Raw genomic sequence first — 22564 nt, 5'->3', positions numbered from 1 at the left:
TCGGGTTATGTCGGGTTTTTTCCTATCCCGGTTTCAGGTCGGGTTCGGGTCGGGTCATATTTCGGTCAGGTTTGATTTCCGGTTCGGTCTTATCGGGTCGGGTTTAAGTCGGTTTGTAGCAGGTAATTTCGGGTTCGGGTTTTATCGAGTCGGTTTGCAACATAGTTATTTTCGGGTTCGAGTCTTGGTTTGGATCGGATAATAATCGGATCATATAGAATTCAGGTCCGGTCACTCTCGGGGACGGGTCAAACTTGGGTCTGATAATTAACCTATACATTTTAATTATTTAATATTGTAAAAAATATTGTTTAACTTATTTTAGAGTTAAATTTTTCAGTATCTACTATCTAGTAATAAATAATTAAAATAGATTTATCGTTGAAGTTAATATTTGATCGTGTCAACGACAAGTCAGGTTATCAACAGGTCAGGTAAATCGGGTAGCAGGTTGTCACAGGTCGGGTCAATAGCAGGTTTCATCGAGTTACAATCGATTCCGGGTTGACATTGGGTCGGGTATCGAATCGGATTCGGGTCATTGTTCGGACGGGTCAGTTCGATTATCGGTCATCTTCGGGTCGGGTTCGGGTGTTACAACATCGGGTTAAAATCGATTATCGGTTTTTTCGGTCGGTTACAGGTCGGGGTTCGGGTTACCTGTTTTACTGTAATTTCAGATCATGATCGGTTACGGATTCGGTCGGTTTAGGTCGGGTTTTCAAGTCGGGTCAGTTTTTGACACCTCTACCGACTACTGCTAGTGACATTACAAATGAATGGGGAAGAAATCCCAGATTCCAAAAATGAAAGAGGAACAACATCAACAACAACAATCACTATTGCTCCACCCCAATCCCAACAATGGCGATGTTCATATTGACGGAGGAATCACAGGAGAAATATGGGAGGAACTTAAGAAAATATGGAAAATTGCAGGGCCTTCTGTATTTTGCCGTTTCGCCATGTTTTCTCTTACTATCATCACTCAATCTTTTGCCGGCCATTTAAGTGACCTTGATCTTGCTGCTTTCTCCATTTCCACTACTTTTCTCATCGCTGTTAGCTTTGGCTTCTTGGTATTACCTCTATCTCTCTCCTCAATTGTCTCTATTTTTCTATGAACATAGCAATTTTATTGATTTTGATAGAATTTGATTATGGGGATTTTTTGTGAAATTGTTTTTAGGAGTTTTAATTTCAGTTGAAGGGATTTCGATTAATTGATTTTTAGTTGTTGCCTTAATGCCTTATATGAAGGAGGGAGCTTATTAGAACGAACAAAACTAGAAAAACTCAACATTAAAGCACTAACCCCATAATTTTAGGCTTCTGCAAACATCACTGAATCTGATGAAACATCACTGAATATTCTTGCTGAACATTTTGGCCCTGTGTTCTTGTAATAAATACATATGCACCCATTTAACCCAATCCTTATCTTTCTTTTGGGGTAGATTCCACAGTAACATGGAAATAGAAGCTTTGTTCCATGTTTGCAAGCAAGTCAAATTCCAACCTCATGCAGTCTTGGGAAGGCATAATTTCTCCCAAGCTTTGATATTGTTGTTGTTGACTTGTTGTTGTATAAATCTCAAAACCACCTTTATTAACCATTTATGTAAACATTGGAGGACTATTGATATTTATAACATCAAGGGAAGTAAATTGTTATAATTTAGAGTCTTTAAAGGGTTTTGTTTCATCACATTATTACGGAGTATTATTAATAGCTAGAGTGGATTAAGAATTCAAGAAATTTCTATCAAAGTAGAACTTTCAGTTTGTAGCATGTAAAACGTTGAAGGTTATGACTCCATAATGACTTTGTAAAGCTTCAAGAGTAAAAGCTAGCCGTATACTCCTTCCGTCCCTAAAAGATAGCCCAAAGGTGTTTTCGTTCACTTTATTAAGAATTGGGTATATCAAAAGCAAATTGGTAGGTAGATTTGTCTTTTAGTTAGACTATATAGTTGTATGCGAGGAGAGACATGTGGTGACCATAAACCAAATAAGATATGGGGCAAACAATTAGGGACATCCATTTATGGTATATGAGGCAATCTTTTAGGGACGGAGGGAGTATGTATTCAAGGTGGAGCGATGGAAGAAAATAACTTGTTTTGCCTATACAATATAATGGTCCTTGTTTGTTAAGGGGAGGGCACAGGTATTCAGGATAACACTTGGGGAAACATCAAGGTTAAGATATTACCGTTCCTTTTTTCTTGTTTCTTTGTGTGGATTTATTAACACTCTCCTTTTTCCTTGTTTCTATGGGTGGATTTATGATGTATAGCTAGGAATGGCAACTGCACTGGAGACATTATGTGGACAAGCCTATGGTGCTAGACAACACCATATGTTAGGCATCTACTTGCAGAGGTCATGTGTAGTTCTCTCTTTTTGTGCCATTCTTTTGCTTCCTATGTTCATATTTGCCACACCTCTGCTGAAGATCCTTGGTCAATCAGCCGAAGTGGCGGAACGAACCGGCTTAGTGGCGAGGTATTTGATTCCCATGCACCTGAGTTTTATATTCCAGTTCTCATTACAGAGATTCTTGCAGAGCCAACTTAAAACGGCTATCATTGCTTGGTCTGCTGCTGTGGCTCTGGCAGTTCATGCCATTATTAGCTGGCTTTTTATTTATAAGCTTGGTGTTGGTATAGTCGGGGCAGCCCTTACCCTAGATTTCTCCTGGTGGCTCTCAGTTTTTATAATGTATGGCTATGTTATTTATGGCGGATGTCCTAAGACGTGGAAAGGTTTCTCATTGCAAGCTTTTACTGAATTGTGGGACTTCTTCAAGCTTTCCTTGGCTTCTGGTGTCATGGTCTTGTAGGTATTTTGACTCAAATATCTTCTCTGCCAGTTTATATTCTGATGAAATAGTTTACTGTTATTTAATTTCTACATGTATTTGGTACAACAGTACAAGTCAATGAGCTGATCACAATTCATAAATATAACTATTTTCTATGATTTTCCTTGTCAAAATTATATTGTGGTGTAGGTTGGAGAATGTCTATTATCGGTTGCTAGTTATAGCGTCTGGGGATGCTGGAAGCTCACATGTTGCTGTTGATGCTCTCTCGATATGGTTGGAAATGAACCTACGCCATTGCTCTGCTTGCTTATCATTAACTAGATTAGCTTCTTTAATTGTCTATGAAATACTCTTTTCCATACTATTAGTCTTACATATTTTCACATTAAAAACATGTTAGTAATGGAAATTCTATTTCAAATCCACTAATTTTTTTTCTACTTTTTATATAATTTCATTGGTATTTTAGAAAGACATATAATATTGAATAATTGAATATATTGAACTGAGATAACATATAATATGGAATAAAGGGAGTATTTTATCCAAAAGTGTTCCTCTGATTATAATGGGATGATTTTCATTTACAGTGTAACTCTGTACGGCTGGGAGTCCATGGTTCCTCTCGGAATACTTGCTGCCACTGGGTAACTTATTCTTTAAAATCTCTTCTAAGTTCTTGTTCTTTACTCCGTAATTCACATTGACTTGAGAAAATAAATTCCAATTTTTAATTGTTTCATTCTTGGTATACAGCGTGCGAGTAGCCATTGAGTTGGGAGCAGGAAATGTCAGTGGTGCCAAGTTTGCAGCTAAAGTTTGTATGATGACATCTTTGGTCATCGGTCTGATATTCTTCGCACTTGTCACAGCCATTCCTGATAGACTGGCAATGATTTTCACACCTAACTCATCTGTGGTCTCTGTTGTCCGTGACCTTGCATTTCTTCTTGGTTCCACCATTTTCCTGAATAGCATCCCTCCAGTTTTTTTAGGTAACTCAATTTTTAAAAGAAGATGTTTCTTTGAACTTGTTATCTTGTTTTCAGTGTGTAACAGCTTCGTGTGATATTCCTCAGGCATAGCAGTCGGATCCGGTTGGCAAGCATTAGCAGCATATATAAATATTGGAAGCTATTACTTGGTGGGTTTCCCTCTTGGGATTTTTATAGGACGGGTGCTAAACTTTGGATACATGGTAAGTCCGGTAGCAATTAGGGCCATTTATGTACCTATCTCCTACTTTGTCACACTTTCGTCTTTGAACTATCTCAAAATTTATAACCGCACTTGTCAATGGTGACAAGTAGATCTGTCAAACGGGTCGGTCGGGTCGGGTTGTAAAAAATTATTTCCGGGGTTAGTTCGGGATCGAGTTTTCAAATTCTTGTACAAGACCACAAAACTTTCGGGTTCGGGTCGACCCCCAACTGGTTGAGAGATTTTAAAACGCATATCATATTTTTCGTTAATTTAGGTAATAAATATACAAAATATGAGCACAATTGCACAAATTAACAAATTTTCCTACACATGTTTATATTTACTTATTTAGTGAAATTCAAATTAAAATCATATTACACCCAAGAATAGTAACAACAACGTGTTTACTGTGCTTAAAAATTCCTCATAATCTTATTTAATACTATAAATACAATGAATTTCAATCGGGTGGGTGAAAAACGGGTTCGGCCGATTTTTGACCCATTACTTTTTGGGTTGCTCGGGTTTGGATAAAATCGGGTTACGGTCACAAAATCTTGTTCATGACTCAACATTTTCGGTCGGGTTCGGGTCGGTTTTCGGGTCGGGTCGATATTTGACAGGACTATACTGACAAGTATATAGTCTGTATACAGTTTGTAACGGTAACAATGAAGTTCTTGCCTTGGAGTATATGTGGAATAAGGTTTAATCATATTACTGATTAGATTATTTTAGATGGCTGAAAATGCTCCCTTGATTTTATTTCCTTCCAAATGATCAGGGAATCTGGGCTGGAATGCTAGGTGGGAGTGTGACACAGATATTTCTTCTTGCCATCATAGCCGTCAAACTTGAATGGGGAAAGGAGGTACTGAACTTCAAACCCATTAACACCAAAATCAACAGTTGCTTAACTGTATGTCTGCATTATCTTACACGATGCTAAGCGCCGATTGTTTGCAGGTTCAGAAAACTCGTGGAAAACACTTTTTGGTAAATAAAGCTGTGGATGACTAGACATGTCGATCTGCTCAATGTTTTTTGTCAGCTTAAGAAGCAGGCACTAGGGTTCAGCCTATACTTCTTTTTACTTACAAAGGTCAGTTATCTGCAAATGATTCTATTCCCTTGTTGCTATGGAAACTGAGGTTAGCTTATTAAAAGGGATTGTTTGTTTTGGAAGTTGGAACTGTAAAGTTGGTTGTAAAACTAGAAGACGCTAGAATGCTGTGAATATAGTTGATAATAATTTAGCAAAACAGAGTTTGTGACCACTTAAGAAGTCAATTTAAGGGCACTCTTTTATACATGGTGACATTTTCTGTTGGAAAAACTCTTAACAAACATTAGTCTTTAGCAAGCAATGTGTCACGAGATTGCTTGCCCAAAATTATTATAACTTCTATACTCTGCAGAAATGTTACCTAATTCTCTAATCACCCCACGAACCACGAACCTAAAAGGGGAATCATAATATGATATGGTACAATTTTGGTCTAAATTAGCAAATTAGGTAGCGAATTGCGTACCCGTACTCAGTCTCATACTAGCTAATCAGGTAACAATGCTCTTCAGTATTGGGATTCATGGGCAATTCCTTGCATGGGAAGAAAGAAAGAAAAAGAAGAGTGAGACTTGATGGATGCAAGGGATGTGTGTTTTTGGTACTGAAAGGCTGGAAGTAGAACTAGATTTTAATAACTTTTACACCATACATAATAAAATCTCCTTTCTGATATAAACCTACCTGTGAAAAACTGATAACTTGGATTCATTTTTTTAAGAGACCACTCAAGCTTAGGTTAAATTTTGATTTATACGGGGAGATAACACAAACTTAAATTTGTTAATTGAACTTTTTTTTAAAACCTGGATTAAGGTCGTCTAATATGATTATAATCATCTAGTAACCGTATCGGTATCTCCAATTAAGTCAAGGATTCAGAAAGGTTGGCCTCGTATGTTATTTACGTTAGATACGGTTGATACCAAAGAACTTTTTTTTTGGCTCAGTTTTTTTTGCCTCCATACAAGTTCCGGCACAAACTCCAGATAACTCTTGGGAGAGTGGAGGTCGAAAGCTTGAAGAACACTCAAAACAGTTTGGGAAGATCTTAGACTTAATAAATTGTACTCCCTTCATATGCCAATGCCCTTAACCGTTACCTTTTCGTCTAGCATCCCTCCTTATTTTTTTGATAATTAAGTAGAACTGTCTCTCTTTTCTCATCACAAGGGAAAAGATCGCATGAGTTTCTTTAAGGACATGCCATTTCTCTTTAAGGGTGTTTGCAAATGAAGGCTGTAAATAGTTTTATGAGCGAAATAATGAAACAGAAGGAATGGCATATATGGAGGTAAATGGGGGTCTTTGGCTCAGAAAGGAGAAACTGTAAATGAAGTTTTTATAGCTAAGTATGGATAGAAATACTAGTATTGTTTGATTCTGTCCCAAAGTTCATGTTAGGTTTGATTCAAGACAGGAATTATGTGAGGCAACTATGAGTTTCTTGCTTGCTGATTGCCTTGTTTACTTTGATTTTCTGTCTGTTTATCTTTTCCCTTCATTCTATTAACTGTTTATCTGATAAAATAGCAATCAATTTTCCTGCCAAAAGTTGTTTATCATTCAGTATTTGGAATTTAAGGGGTTGATCTTTTTTTTGCTTTTCTCATAATGATTATGTTTGGCGAAATTTGCCGATTTCTGTTGTTTTGCAGAGTTTAAGAAAACATATGTTGCTGTTAGGGTGATGAAGTGGTTGCTGCACTCTCTTTGCTCCCCTGATTCTTGTAGAAATTACAAATTATACCTGTAATAACTGTCATTTCCTGCACATTTTATCCCTTTCTTAAAAAATAATAATTTTTTAGGTCAAATTTATAGGAGTCTTTAGCTCATTTGAGTAGTTACATATTAGTTGTGAGAATATTGTGACATATTATGGGATAATTGTAAAATTACAAACTCCGTACGTATTATTTCCTACGTTTTTTTTTTTTGATGCAACTTATTTCCTACGTTTTTTTAAAGGTGAAAAGAACACATCCAAAAGGAGTCAAAGTGTGATGTTATGTGACTTAATCATCTGATAGTATTTTAACATTGTTGTCCAAAAAAAAAAAGCATCATTGTCTTGTAATTGTCTATACAAAACATCACACAATCCTAATTTATGTATACAATTCTATTTCTCAAGATTCTTTAAGCATTTATATTTTTATGGTTGAAAAATTGAAGAAAATATGGTCCCGACTTGCAAGAAGTCTATGTCGAACCTCATTAATAGAATATTACAACAAAATAATATCATATTCATCATACTAAGAGTTAATTAAAATTTTCCAAAATGGTTATCAAAATAAAATTTAGAAATGAATTTAAAGTATGATAGTAAAGGGTTTGGTAGCTTCTTTAATGGCGACGTAAGAGCGCTAGTCAAGTTGCATCGTAACATATCATTGCAAATGAATAGTTTAAAATCTAAATGGTGCTATTATTAAAAAGGGAAAATATTAAATTAGAACTTGTACGGAAAAACCAAAAATACACCTTTACAAAAAAAAAAGTGTATATGACGGTATTATGTATAATTGTTCGAGTTAAATTGATAAGGGTTTTAACTGTTCGAGCTTTGCAATTTGTTGTTTGAGCTTTGTTCGGTAAGTATCATGTTGTCTCGAGCTCGAGTTTGAGCTAAACGAGCTAGCTTTAATCGAGCTTTGCAAAATTGTCAAATTGATGTAAATTATGTAATTAAGGTGAAACTTAACAAAATGTATGAATATGACAAATATTATATGGGATGGTATACTTCATGATCGATTCACTTTAATTTTGTATGTTTGTTGACATTTAAGCGTCATGTTTTTCTTAAAAAAAACATATTTTATTAAATAATGATTTTTTTTTTATCGGAGCTTGAATGAATTATAAACCGACTTAAAAACGAGTGTTTGTGAACAATAACGAGCTTAATGTGGTGTTGTTCAAGTTAAACTCATTTACCTATCGGGCCTAGCATTTAAGCTCAAAATCATTCGTTACTTAATAAACGAGCTTTGTCCGAGCTTATTCACTAGTTGTTTGCAAACATATCTTCTCATTTCCGGATACACTATTATGCGAATGACAGTCTCATAGGAAACCCAATCAATACATAGTATTAGCTTTCGATTCCAAACAAAACCTTTTTTGGGTAAATTTTAACAATCGTCAGTGCTGAGCGTATCGCAAATTCTATTACGTGCGCCAATTTTTCTTCACTCTTTTTAAAAACCATTTTCTCTTCTAAACAAAATTGATTAACTTTTTATTACATCGGAATAACTTTTAATTTAAATAAAAGGGTAAATTTGAATTTCACATTTCTTACTTAGCATACTAGTTGTTGGATCGTGCGCTAGCGCGCACGATCCCCCAAGGTATACAAAATTATTTTTGTAAAAATGTTATTTAAAAGCTAGGAACTTACAATTTATGGTAAATGCTAGAAATGATCGATATGTTAAAGTTAGATGTTGGATTTAGATGTAACAGGAAATAGAAACCATATGCGTTTTAATTGATAGTTCGAAGGTACAATATATAGGAAATTATACCGAAAGAAAACAATACATTTTGTATAGCAATGGAAGGGTGAAACCGTAAATGCTCTATTGTTAAGAATAAGACAAAATAAAACAAAGAAGGAAATAAGGGGCATGCACGTAAATGCACTATTGAGTGAATAGTAATCAAATACTTTGATACTCCCTTTATAAAGACTCGCAAATTCTATTACGTGCGCCAATTTTCCTTGACTCTTTTTTAAAAACCCATTTTCCTCTCCTAAACCAACATCGACGTCGACTCTCCTCCTTCAATTCCTTTCTTTCCTCTTTCATCATGAAGAAGGAGATGATCGAAGAGCTAAATCAACCATTAATTCCATCACCGGAAAAAACCGAAAACTCGATCGTAAAAAAAGACGACGATGATAGTAAAAAACTAGGAGAAAGAGTATGGGAAGAATCGAAGAAGTTATGGCATATAGCAGGTCCATCAATCATAAGCAGAATTGCTTCTTTTTCCATGAATGTCGTTACCACCGCTTTCGCCGGTCACCTCGGTGATGTCGAACTTGCTGCCCTCTCTATCGCTAACACCGTTATTGTTGGCTTCAATTTTGGATTATTGGTACTTTTTCTCTTTCTTTTTTCTCTTGCATTTATTTCCTTTTTTAGATGATTTTTTCCTTTGTTTGCGGGCTTTTTTCACATTTTACTCTCATTTTTAAATTAATAATATTAATAATATTATTATTATTATTATTAATCGGACTCCAACACCCTTCTTATTATTATTATTATTATTATTATTATTATTATTATTATATAACTAATTATTTATTATTAATTACTATAATAATTTTGTTATTTGTTTGTTTGGATGATAAATGATCTCCATGGTTCTACTCCATTCTCGCTTTTTTGCAAAAATGTAGAATGGCCGTCAAAATAAATACATAAAACAGTAAAAGTTTTTTCTAAACTTCTTTTTACTATATATATATATATATATATATAAAAACTTTATTGGACTTGTCTAAAATCAAATATTTTATATAAAAAAAAAGTGGGGAAAAATAATGAAAATGGTTATTACTTCATAGTCGATAATAAATGGTACGGAGTAGAATAGGAATAACATCATAATGTCCAGGATAATAAAACCTTATTTCAAACTGGATGTTTTTGTTTATAAATTTGCATTCTCATCCAATATCACTTCACAAATCATATACAATGTCGAGATAACTAGCATTACCATCAGTGACTACTTTGAACGGTTTTAAGAGGGGGGCCGGTAGAAAAAAATTTAAGCAATATACTATATAATTATACAATTATACACAATTTTAGTGGGACTGTAACTAAAAGTACACTATAAAATTTTCGGTCAGGGAAGGTCAGGCCCACCCAAGAACAAACAAAGATCCGCCCTTGATTACCATGATTTTTCTTACACATTTACATACATTTTCATTAATATCATTTATGATCGGCTATCAGACAGGTCGTTAGAGATAATTCTATTTTCTTGAGCTGCCGGAAAAATCTAAAAGCAAAAAGGAAATCTGATTGATTTATTCGGAGGTGTTCTTGGTTTTTATTGGAGTGATGGATATATTCTAACTTGAGAGTCACTATCTAATCCTCCCCCTCGATAGTTATCAAATTCGTATTCCCTACGTCCAAAAATATTTTTTTCGCAATAAAGGATTTATCTTTAAGTTGGGGTAAATAACTTTTTAAATTTAGGAATAAAATAAATAAATTCATTTAAATATATTTAGTAGGTAAAGTGATAAACATGACATATATGGAGTGAGAGTTTGAGAAAAATGAGTTAGTAAAGGAGTCAACATTATATTGGTTGGTTCACTACAAGAAATTGTACTATTAACGACGGGAAATCCCGTCGCTAAAGGCCAATTGTTGATTAACGACGGGATTTTCCGTCGCGAACCCGTCATAAAAGGGGGCCGTCGTTAATGGAAAATCCCGTCATTATCCCGTCGTAAAAGATATTGCGACGGTTGTTCCGTCTTTGTTGGGTTGTTATGCCCGTCGCAAAAGCCCTTTTGCGTCGTTATTAGGTTGTCATAAAAATATACAAATTTTTGTAGTGATTGAGGAAAGTTTTCATTTTAGTGATACCCTTTTGTGAAAATCCCAAAAGAAATACAAGAAGATTATTTGTTTTACTGAAAATATGTACTAGAGGTTGGCTTGACATGGCCCAGAATATATGCGGGTTTGGATATATTGTCCTTCTAGCTTATTCGCACCATAAAATCGGATTTCATTTTTAGTTTACGTTTTTAAATATGGGTTGTAAATATATATTGTTCAACGTTGAAGAATAAAAGGAGAATGATTAACTTATCACTTTATTATAAACCAATATATAGTCAAATTCTTCTTTAATGTGGAGTGTTGGTATATATTGAAACACAATATCACTCTTATTTTAAATTACTAGATATTTCAAAAAATATATATACTTTGTCCTAAATTATACACGATGATGATCCCACGTTATATATATGTTTTTTTTTTTTTTTTTTTGAGTATATGTTTTCTCATGTTTGGTGAAACATTAAAACTTGTAAAATTGCAAAAGTATGACTAATTCAAGGAATGAGGACTACTTACATTTTAGTCTCCATGTGGAACTCGAGAGTTGACTTTCTTGATAATGACTGTGATTAATATCTTGTGTTCCCTTTTAATTATAATGTTTATATTTTCGTCCGTTCTTTTTAGTTGCAGTATTTCTATTTTTTATAATTTTATCCACTTGAATTTACCAAACTAACCTCTTCCATGTTCAATAACCCACATTTTTCCCTAATTTTATATCTAAAAATGGGTGCAAGAATGTAAATTACCTATCCACTTACATTATAAAAATTGAGATGAGCAGGAAAGGCTTATAAACCGAACAGAGAAATACAACTATACAAGTAAGCAATTAATTCAAACTTTGAGTGTTTTTTTTTTGTTTTTTTGACATAGCAAACTTTGAGTGTTACAGTCAATGATTATGATTTATTTACTTTTATAGTAGTGTCTCATTTTATGCCTCACATAAATGATCCAGTTACAGCTATTTGTTCTTGTAATATTTCTTAATTAAATGATTAAAAAATTGAGTTTATTTTTAAATGTCGTATTTTTATTTATAAGGAAGTAGTTGATATATTGTTGTCCTTTTATGATGTTAACGGTTAACCTCCCTATATATCATAACAGTTGGTTGTCGATGAATTGATGTTTAATTATCCCGTGCTTATGCATGGTACCACTGGTAGTACCTTGTTGTAAGTTAGTACAACCAATGCTATTTTTATGCTCATTTATAATAGAAGTTTCTCAATATATATGTTGGTGACTGATAACAGTTTTGAAGATTATCAATCTTGCATATGTCAAAAAAAAAAAAAAAAAAAAAAAAAAGAAGATTATCAATCTTGATTGACCAATGTGAGTTATGTGATGTTGTTCAACGTCTTCAAAACTCTGTTACAAACTTTTTAGGAAGGACCCTTGCTCTATCTTTGTCGATTACCGACACATCAGATCACGATTTAGCAAAGTGATAAAGGTTGCAACTAGCAACCAACTATTTGTATCACAATTTTTTTTATTACGTAAAAATATATTATCATATTGAAATTTTTATTTTTTTAGTTAAATGATAAAAATAAAAATATATTTAAATATTACATTGTTTATTATAAAAAATGTTTCCTTCTTTTTTTATGAATTGCTCTATTCAAATATTTTCATAGTGATAATATAGCGTTGATAGTTACAAAAAAGAAAAGAATCACAACCTATGTACCACCCTTGTGATATCATTAAAGAGTGACACGTAGGATTGTGACGCATTTTAATCATCACGTACAATTTACAACCATTATCATCACCTAAGTACATTTTTTTTTCTAGGTAAGACTCTTAGGAATCATACACTTAATTTGTATGTATAATTCTATCATGTCCATTGTAATTAATACCCAAATTTTCACTAACACAAGTGCGTTCACATCAGTGTGGGAGGGAGGGAGGGGGTTTGGGGTCACGTGACCCCACTTGTCAGAAAAATATAACCTAATTTTAGTTAAATTTTCATTAATTTTTTTTAAAAAAAATACTTAATTTCAGTTCTATACTTTCTGAATTCGCCACTGATTCACGTATTACATAAAATGGTCCTATAGCTAGGGATGGCAAGCGCATTGGAAACACTATGTGGACAAGCATTCGGAGCCAAAAAACTACACATGTTAGGAATCTACATGCAAAGATCATGGATAGTCCTTTTCCTTTGTTGCTTCCTCCTCCTCCCATTCTACATCTTCACAACCCCGTTACTCAAACTCGTGGGCCAACCCGACGACGTGGCCCGTTTATCGGGCCTAGTCGCCGTATGGCTCATCCCTCTACACTTCAGCTTCGCCTTCGTGTTCCCCGTCCAACGGTTCCTCCAAAGCCAACTTAAGACCGCCATCATCGCCTGGGTCTCGTTCGGGGCGTTTCTTGTTCATGTGTTAATGAGTTGGGTGCTTGTTTATGTGTTCAATATGGGAATTATTGGACTTTGTGTTGCACTTAATGTGTCTTGGTGGATACTTTTCTTTGGGGAAATGGCTTATGTGGCTTGGGGTGGATGTCCGGATACTTGGAGTGGGTTTTCTTGGGGAGCTTTTTCTGGTCTTTGGGAGTTCGTTAAGCTCTCTGCTGCCTCTGGTGTCATGCTCTGGTACGTCTTCTTTGTGTACGGATTGTTCTGTATCACTGCTAATTTTCAGTTTTTGGTTTTGTAAGTTTGAAAGTCATATCATTTCGATTGAATCATGCATGGACCAAAAAATCGTCATACTTATATTAATCATGTTAATTTTAAAAACTGGCAATAAAAACAGAAAAAGTATTATTACGTTTTACGTATAAAGTAAACTAACCATTCAAATCGACACTCTTAAACCCTAATTATACTTCCTCCGTTCTTATTTGTAGTTGGCTTATTTTTTTAGTCACGTTTGTCAATGTACATTCTGTCATTTATATCTTATTATGTAAAAGAAAAAATTATAAAAAGTTTATATTTTGAAAACATTTATCTAGACGAATTTACCAAGATCTCACTTGACTCGGTCAAAAGAGGGTGTATAAGTATAATGATAAAGTCAAACTGCGTCAACTAAATAAGAACGATTTTCTAGTAGCCGTAACTCCGGCCTAATATGTTTGTTTCGATCTTTTCTGGGGTTGTAAACAAAGCTTGGAGAACTGGTACTACAGAATTCTGGTGTTGATGGTAGGTGGTTTAGAGAACGCTGCAATTGCCGTTGATGCGCTATCTGTTTGGTAAGTTCATTATGTGATGCTCCATTCCTCCTAATTTCTTTCATGACAGTTGTTCTCACCGTTCCACAATGATATTCTAATTTCTATTTTTCACGTTTGTCAATGTATTTTTTGTCTCGTTTAAAATTTTGATATTATTAAAGTACTCATTAGAGACGAATCAAACAAGACTTCACATGAATACGTTCCCTACAAGAAATAATACCATTAAAGACGGGAAATGCAGTCGCTAAAGGCCAATATTCGTTGATTAATGACGGAATTTTCTGTCGCGAACCCGTCATAAAAGGGAGTCGTCGCTAATGTAAAATCCCGTTGTTGATCCGTCGTAAAAGACATTTACGACGGTTGTTCACGTCTTTGTTTGGTTGTTAGCCCCGTCGCAAAATGATTTTGCAACGAGATTTTTGACCCGTCTTCGTAATTATGTTGTCATTAAAGATACAAACATTTGTAGTGGTTTTTTCTTATGTACAACATTCGAAATAATTTAGAAAGTTCAATTTTATTACGAATAGTGTCATAACTCTAAAATGAAACATCACTATGGAACGGAGAGAGTATGCAGTATATGTTTTATTACCACTAATTATATCATTTTCATAAAACTACGTCGTTTTAACGAATGGACAGCATGACAATTAATGGATGGGAGATGATGGTTCCTCTCGCTTTCTTCGCTGCAACCGGGTAATTTTTTCTTTGGCACCCATTCTTTTCAATCTTATTCTTTCAAAATTATTCTTACTAGTAACGACAACGTCGTTTTTTCCCCTATCTCTTTCACTTCAATACAAAGTAATATTCCGTAGTATGAAACTTTTTTCGAACATTATAAAATGGTACGGGTTATAAGTATGTTGTTACAATACTATTCATGCCAATGTAGCTACAATATATGATCAAATTGAAGAATTTAGGAAATAGGAAGTGACTTGTGTGCTATTTATTAATATATATTGATTACAAGTATTTAGACCGATGTAGATGAACTGATTAATCTGTGATACGTTTGGTTGAATAAGGTCCATTTTTCTTGCCTATACGGAGTACTATGTATATACCCCATAGATGATAACATAAAAATTAGATGTTCCCTACCCCTAGTCAATACCAATTCATTTATGGGATTAGTTGTAGTACGTCCGGATATTGGATTGATACACATTATCTATCATAATATCATCTACAATAACGTGAATCATGCACATTATCAAATACTCTTTCCGTTCTAGAATATTAGTCTCTTTTGAGATCTTGGCACTATTCATAATCGAATAGAATCTTCTAATTTCCTTCTAATACGTATTTCAAAATATATTCATGTGTGATCTTGTATTGTTCGTGTCAGTGTGCAATTTAACAATATCGAAATTTTATACGGAATATTTTTTAACATACGTATTTAGAGATATTTACATTTAAATATTGAGTTGAAACGGATGAAAAAAAGTTAATAGGGGACTAATACGGAGTATTTAATAACGGAAACAATTTGGTTACCATAATACCACGTACTCTTAGACCATCTGCATCCTTGACTCTTGGTCAAGTGTAAACCAATTTCTCTCTCATCCTTCTCCTTCTTCCACCTCATTTTCCAATAACTTGACATACATCTACTCTAACCCCTACGTTTTCTTCTACAATCTTGACCCAAGGTTACTGATTTCTCTCATATACTTTTTACATATATCTCACCTCAAATCTTCTCGCGTACACGATTACTAATTTTAAACACTAATAAATTTAAATTCTATCATAATTTTAAAAAATGGTTTATTTATTTAATTATTTATTGTTTGATACGGAGTATTTTTGTGGTTTAATTTTACAATTGCATGCAATTTTGTGGGAAGTCAAACAACAAAATAAACACCCAACTCAAATCACTAAAAATATCAGCATGTAATTTTTAACCCAGTTAATACACTACTTATTTAAACACCACAACAATTAATAAATATTTAAATAATAATAATAATAGGAAAGCAATTAGGTAAAATTATCATCTACATTTGTTGACCGAGGGGTCAAGAACCTGACCCAAGTCAAGTAAGACAATACTTGACATTGCATATTTGTTACTCCCTCCGTCCCGGAATACTTGACCTGTTTTCCTTATCGGGCCGTCTCTTAATACTTGACCTGTTTCTAAAAATGAAAATATTCTAACAATATTATATTATTTTTCACTCCACCCCTATTAACCCACCTACCCCCTACTCCATACAAAAAATAATTAAAAATTCAACCCCTACTCTCCCCAACCCCACCTCTTAACCCACCTCCCACTAACTACATTAAAATAATACCCCACTATCAACTACTATCTATTAAATTAAATAAGTCAATTCAAGTCCCTTAAACTCTGTGCCGGTCAAACCGGGTCGAGTATTCCGGGACGGAGGGAGTAACATTGTGAAACTTAAAGTGAGTCAAGTATCACTTGACAGCTTCCTGCGGTCAAGGATGCTGATGCTCTTACTAGTTAATTAGTTATGGTTGGGGCGTTGGGGTCATGCCGTCATGGTAGCTAGGAAGGACTACCTTTTTATTAGTGCTATAAGTCTATAACCCTTTGCTAACTTAACGTGTTACATTCACTGGTGGAGCTAATGCATATCAAGTGGGGTCACTTGGCCAAAATAAAGCTGCATAATTTTAGTTAATTTTCATTAATTCGTATTATAAAATATTTAATTTTGTTATTTTTTTTAATTAAATTTTAGTAGTAGCCCCATTTAGTAGTATAATTTCTAGATCCGTCACTGATTACATTAATTAATATTAATGTTTATGCACGCGATGCGTGCGTGATATTTTATATTGCACGTATTGTAATTTTATACTGTTAAATATAGAAACAATAAAACTTCTTTAAAATAAGGCAAATTTGCCAAAAAGGACCTTTTATAACTCAAATTTTGCGAGAAATGATCTTATATAATTTTTTTTTGTGAAAACACACCTTAAAGTAATTTTTTTTGCGAGAAAGGACTTAAGGGATGTTTCCGGCATTGACTGAGCTTTTCCGGCCATTGACTTGCACGTGAGCAGCACGTGTGGCTTACGTTGGCTAAAGACATTGATTTTCCCGAGTCTTGAATTTTCAAAGTTGATTTTTTTTCGATTTTTTTTGCAACTTTAGGTTTTAAAGCTTGAATTTTGGAGGAAAATTGGGTGCGATTAGCAAAAATAATGTCACACGTGCAAGTCAATTGCCGAAAAAGCTCAGTCAATGCCGGAAATTTACTTTTAGTTGTCTTTCGCAAAAACAAATTACATTAAGGTGTGATTTCACAAAAAAAAATTATATAAGGTTCTTTCTCGCAAAAAAATTTACATTAAGGTGTGATCTCGCAAAAAAAATTATATAAGGTCCTTTCTCGCAAAATTTGGGTTATAATAGGTCTTTTTTAACAAATTTCCCTTAAAATAACATGTATATGTTTATAAATATTGATTAACATTAATTAACAGGGTAGTTTAGGTACTTTAAAAGGGGGACACCAAAAAAGTCCTCATGAGTTGGCTTATACAATAGAACTACGTAGCATTGCTAAGTTGGACTAGTTTACATGCAAGAAGGTAATTATTATTCTATAGAACAGGGCCGTCTATAGGTCAGCACAATTTGGGGCCTAAAAAAAATAGTGGTAATTTACATTTGAGTTATACAGTTAATCGTGCAAATAGAAGATACAATATGTACAATTTTTTTTGTTCTTTTAGTGTTACTAATCGTTTTATTAAGTAAAGAGCCTCCACATTAAAAAAAAAAAAAAAAAAAAAGAATTTTTTAAAAAAAGAATAGGGCCTCCGAATTCCCAGAAAAGGCGCTGCTTTAGAACGTCTTCTTAACAATTTAAAGAAACAAAGATGGAGTATTAATTAATCTTTGTAATTATGTGTTAATTAACAGAGTAAGAGTGGCAAATGAACTAGGAGCAGGAAATGGAAAAGCAGCAAAGTTCGCGACAAAAGTATCAGTGGCAACTTCGACAGTAATCGGACTATTCTTCTGTGTACTAATAATGGCACTTCATGATAAATTTGCCATCATATTCTCAGACAGTGTTCCTGTTCTTGAAGAAGTTGATAAACTTTCATGGCTTTTGGCTGTTACCATTCTTCTCAACAGCGTTCAGCCTGTCCTCTCAGGTAACACCATCCATTTGTAATCAAATGATAGAAAAAAAAACACACTTTTTGAACATAGATAGAGTTGCATTACTGTAGACTTGTGTGTGATAGGTCTCAGGTTCAAATCCCCTGCTCCATTTGTAATTTGTCTTGCCTTTTTGGCTCATGATAAACTCATCGGGCCTAACACGAGCCCGGACAAAAGAAGAAATTGACCACATATAGGTCTGACATGATTCCATTCTAAACCATTTGGTGATGAGTAGGCGAGTAGCTCACTAATCTTATATGTTAGTCAATCTTTCTATATTTCTTCAATGTAGGATAGGATAACTAGTATATATTCACTTGTTTCCTTCAAAAAAGTATATACTCACATGTGGATTATTTAGGCCTGGTCAACTTGCGGGTTGGGCCGGGCTGAAAATTTCTGCCCAAAATCTGTTATTTCGGGCCAAAATAGCGGACTTTTTAAGCCATTTCGAGCCGAGAGCAATTTTAAGTTATCCAAAATCCACCTACAAAATAAACAACGGGCCTAAAATTTCTGAAAAAAAAACCCACTATTTTTGGATTGAGGCAGGCTCATGATGATAAGGTATAGGATTTATTCTCTCATAACAGCTCATTCGCTGGAAAAAGAAAACGAAAATTAGTTTGAAACTATTGTTACAATTATTGCTAATAACATAATGGGCCTATGCCCAAAAAAAAAAAAACATAATGGGCCTAAAGAATGAACAGGAACTTAGGAAGGAGCTGGAATGGCCCAACGTTCTTTTTCTTTTGAACAAACTTTTTTTTTATCCATGTGGCAAATTGTCAAGGGAACATGGATTGATGGAAATAAAAGGTGAAGATGACCCATTTCCAATCTAAAAAGTTGTGAAGGAAGTTTGGTGAGAAGATGGGATGTTTAATTAGACCTTTAGGAGGCTGAGGTCTCGTTCTCCTCACATATTTTGGTAGATTTTTCAAGCTTTTCGATTAGTCTGAATGTTATATGTAAGTAATTTTTGCTTTTTTTGATATGGTCTAATTTACTGGTCTGATCTAACAAACAATAAGAATAAGGTGAATAAACCAAAGCCTATAATAAAATGTTATAAAGAATTGAAGATAAATTCCTATAAAAAAAAAATAGTTCGATGGGTTCTTATTTGTCAAACCAACTGCTTTTTTGGATGGACGTATGGCTCAGGGAAAGCAAGGTAAGCTAATTCCTTCATTTTATAGGAAGTAGAAATTCCTACGAATTTTCCACTTTCTATGTTACCGCCAACTAAATAAGGGCACATACCTCTACTTTATAGGAAAGTAATGTGTTTATCCAGATGTCAATCAAACAACCGCCAAGTAGTATTAGTTAAACAAAGAACATAGTTGATCTAATGAAAGTAAAATGCTAACTGGTCTGGTCAAAATTGAAAACGATGTGAAGTAGAAAGATGTAAATTATTGGCATGTGTAAAACAGGTCTCAAGTTCGATTTCCCATACCTTGATTTGTAATTTATATTGCCCTTCTGGCTCATTCGCAACAAAAAAGAAAGATGTATGACCTAATGTGTATTTTTTATGTTGAGTTCAGGGGTGGCCATTGGATCAGGGTGGCAAGTATATGTAGCATACATAAACATAGGGTGTTACTATGTTGTTGGACTTCCTCTTGGAATTGTGATGGGTTGGGTGTTTAACACCGGTGTTGTGGTAACTTCTTCAACTATTTATGCAATTTCTGTTGATGTAACATGCAATTTAGGAGTATTTTTTTGTGTGTAACTTGTATGTATATTGAATATTGATGCATGAAAATAGGGTATTTGGGCTGGAATGATTTTTGGTGGCACTGCTCTTCAAACATTGATATTAGGAATAATCACGGTGTTATGCGACTGGGAAAAAGAGGTAAGTTAAAGTTTAATCATTCTCTTCTCCGAAAAACTATAATTTGTCTTTGCTTTCTCTACCTTGGTCTGAATTTTCTAGTTTCTGGTATGATCTGGTCTTTGGTCTGAATGTTTTCTGTGAGTGTTTTTACCTTTTCTAATCTGATCTGATTTAATAAACAATAAGAATGAGGTAAATACTTCATATGTTGTGTCGTAGTACGGAGTACTATGTATATAAGGCAAATTCAGGGGGCATATTCTTAATACTCCCTCGGTCCCTATTTGTTTGCCCCATTATTATTTTAAATTGTACCTTAAAGATTGCCCCATTTTTTTATACTCCCTCTGTCCCAGATTAGTTGTTACACATTCTTTTTTTGTCCGTCCCAGATTAGTTGTTACACTTCTAAATTAGGAATGACCCCACAATTATTATATTGTCTCTCTATTCCCACTAAATTTTTTTCCCCCACACCCTCTCTCATTCAATTAAAAAAATACTCCACTAACTCCTATCACATCTACTTTTTCAATAAAATAACAATTGATAACCAAACAACCACTTATCACCTAAAACTTTGAGCAAAGATAAATATAACAACTAATTTGGAACGGAGAGAGTATTGTAATATGTCCCCACCATTTACTCCACTCGCATAGACTCGTAAAAGTATAAAAGACAAAGATACACCCACTTCCTGACAAAAATTTCCCAAAGTCTTAATAAAGCACATTTTGCTTATGGGGCAAACAATTAGGGTCAGGGGGAGTACAAGGGGGGCGGGTACTCTATTTCTTACGTAATGCTCCCTCCGTCACTTATGTTTGCCCCATAGACAAAACATGCTTTATTAAGGGTTGTGGCAAAATTTTACTATGAAATTAGGGGGTGTTTTTGTCTTTTTCACTTATCATGTGTATGCAAGTGGCGTAAATGGTGGAGACACGTTACTATATAAGGAAATGGGACAATGTTTAAGGAACGAACCAAAAAAGAATACGAAGCAATTAAATGATGGAGTTTTTCGGTTTTGGATCAACTAGAGTTCTAAAATAACTCTACAAGGTAGAGTTTGAACATTATCACCCATTGAATGAAAAATCAATGGCTCATATATTATCTTTCTAAATTCACCCTATTTTTTCTCATCAATATGCTTCTCTGATTTCACCGTCCCACTAATATGAGCCATTAATTTTAAAATGTATAGTTTAAATACAACTCTACCTTGTAGAGTTTTATTAAAACTCTAGAGGATTCGGACTCGAGTATTTCGTACTGTAGTTAACTGGCATGAAATCTATCACTGATCATATTTTAAATTTTAATCGCCTTATATTTGAATTTTGTTATGAGCAGGCACAAAAGGTAGTTGCTCATGTACAGAGTTGGTCCGACCAACCTCAAAACCAACCAAGCATTCAACAAGCTTGAAGCAATATAATGGACTCATTTTTGGCCAAGTGTTTTTTTTGTCAAGTCTAGTAGACATATATAATTTCGACGTGTGTTTTGCGCGCGCTATGAAAGACAGATGCTTAATCAACGAAGGGGCTCGTGTCGTCCAAGAGTACGTATCCATTGATGCTGCTGCGTTATTATTCAGATTATCTCTGAGATCATTACATTGTACGTTGTAGAATTAGGGATTAGATATTTTTGGGTTATTATGTTTTCACAAATTCTTATTTACAATGGGTGTACAATAAATATTGTTCGCCGAAGTAAAAGTTAACTCAAAATGCTTAAAAGTTAAGCTTATATATGTAAAAGTTATCTATTTTTAAGTGATTAATTGTTTCATTTTAGTAAAACTTATTTATTCAAAATCACTAATAATGTATAAAATTAATCATTTAATCATTTCTATCAACTTTTTTTTTACTAATATAAAAGTTAATCAAAACCAGGTTAAAGTTACGAAAAAAGTGGTAAAAGTTATCTTGGTGTACAATAAATTTATTGTACACCTTGTGCGCGCAAGACCTTTTGTTATATTTTTGGTGATCATATGCATGCAATATACATGGTAATAAACTAATAATTAATTAGTGCTGATGATAGAAAAATTAAAGTCAATACAAGTCGATCCATTAATGCATGGTTAGTGTTGAATCATTCTCATTACTCATTAATTAGTTGGTACGACAAGTTGCTAATCTTAAAATCTCATAATGCCCCAACTTTGAAAAATAAGAGTAGCGGTTCTTAACATGAAATAAGACTTGTAAAAATAATAATAAAAAAATTGAGGTATAATTTGTTGTTTAATAATCTAAAATAGAGTTTCGATATTATAAGATTTTTGCTCAGATTTTGTCATACTCGTCCACACAAATGGGAGGTCTTGTCTTAATGCTCAATGAGATTTTTGCTCAAATTAGCACTAATCTTGCTCTGAAATTAATGGACTACTTCACCTATCACCAATTAATTTGTGATGAAATCTTATTAGACTTATATGTGATCGATCATCTTCTCTCCCATGAACTTAGTTTTCTGACATGAGAAATTTATCGATTACGGAGTATTCACTAGGTTTTTAACTCGTATCAAAAGTTTTAAATTG

General features: G+C 33.9%; 2 protein-coding genes across 2 annotated transcripts; both read left to right on the top strand.

Annotated features, from left to right (window-relative positions):
• The first annotated feature begins 657 nt into the window (after nucleotides 1–657).
• LOC110803270 (protein DETOXIFICATION 27) lies at nucleotides 658–7025 on the top strand. The gene is made up of 9 exons (XM_022008799.2): nucleotides 658–1079; nucleotides 2300–2841; nucleotides 3017–3103; nucleotides 3421–3477; nucleotides 3587–3825; nucleotides 3910–4028; nucleotides 4818–4904; nucleotides 5000–5135; nucleotides 6758–7025. The coding sequence occupies exons 1-8, from the start codon at nucleotides 780–782 to the stop codon at nucleotides 5051–5053; spliced, it is 1485 nt and encodes a 494-aa protein (XP_021864491.2). The 5' UTR covers nucleotides 658–779; the 3' UTR covers nucleotides 5054–5135; nucleotides 6758–7025.
• A 1560-nt stretch (nucleotides 7026–8585) lies between these two features.
• On the top strand, nucleotides 8586–21782 carry LOC110803352 (protein DETOXIFICATION 27). Its single transcript, XM_022008888.2, has 8 exons — nucleotides 8586–9215; nucleotides 12808–13349; nucleotides 13871–13957; nucleotides 14591–14647; nucleotides 17883–18121; nucleotides 19694–19812; nucleotides 19921–20010; nucleotides 21355–21782. Exons 1-8 carry the CDS (start codon nucleotides 8925–8927, stop codon nucleotides 21427–21429), a joined length of 1500 nt encoding a protein of 499 aa, XP_021864580.1. The 5' UTR covers nucleotides 8586–8924; the 3' UTR covers nucleotides 21430–21782.
• The last annotated feature ends 782 nt before the right edge of the window (nucleotides 21783–22564 follow it).

This window comes from Spinacia oleracea, chromosome 2 (genome assembly GCF_020520425.1).
Source record: "Spinacia oleracea cultivar Varoflay chromosome 2, BTI_SOV_V1, whole genome shotgun sequence".
Taxonomy (NCBI): Eukaryota; Viridiplantae; Streptophyta; class Magnoliopsida; order Caryophyllales; family Amaranthaceae; genus Spinacia; species Spinacia oleracea.
This window is presented reverse-complemented; position numbering and strand designations above follow the sequence as displayed.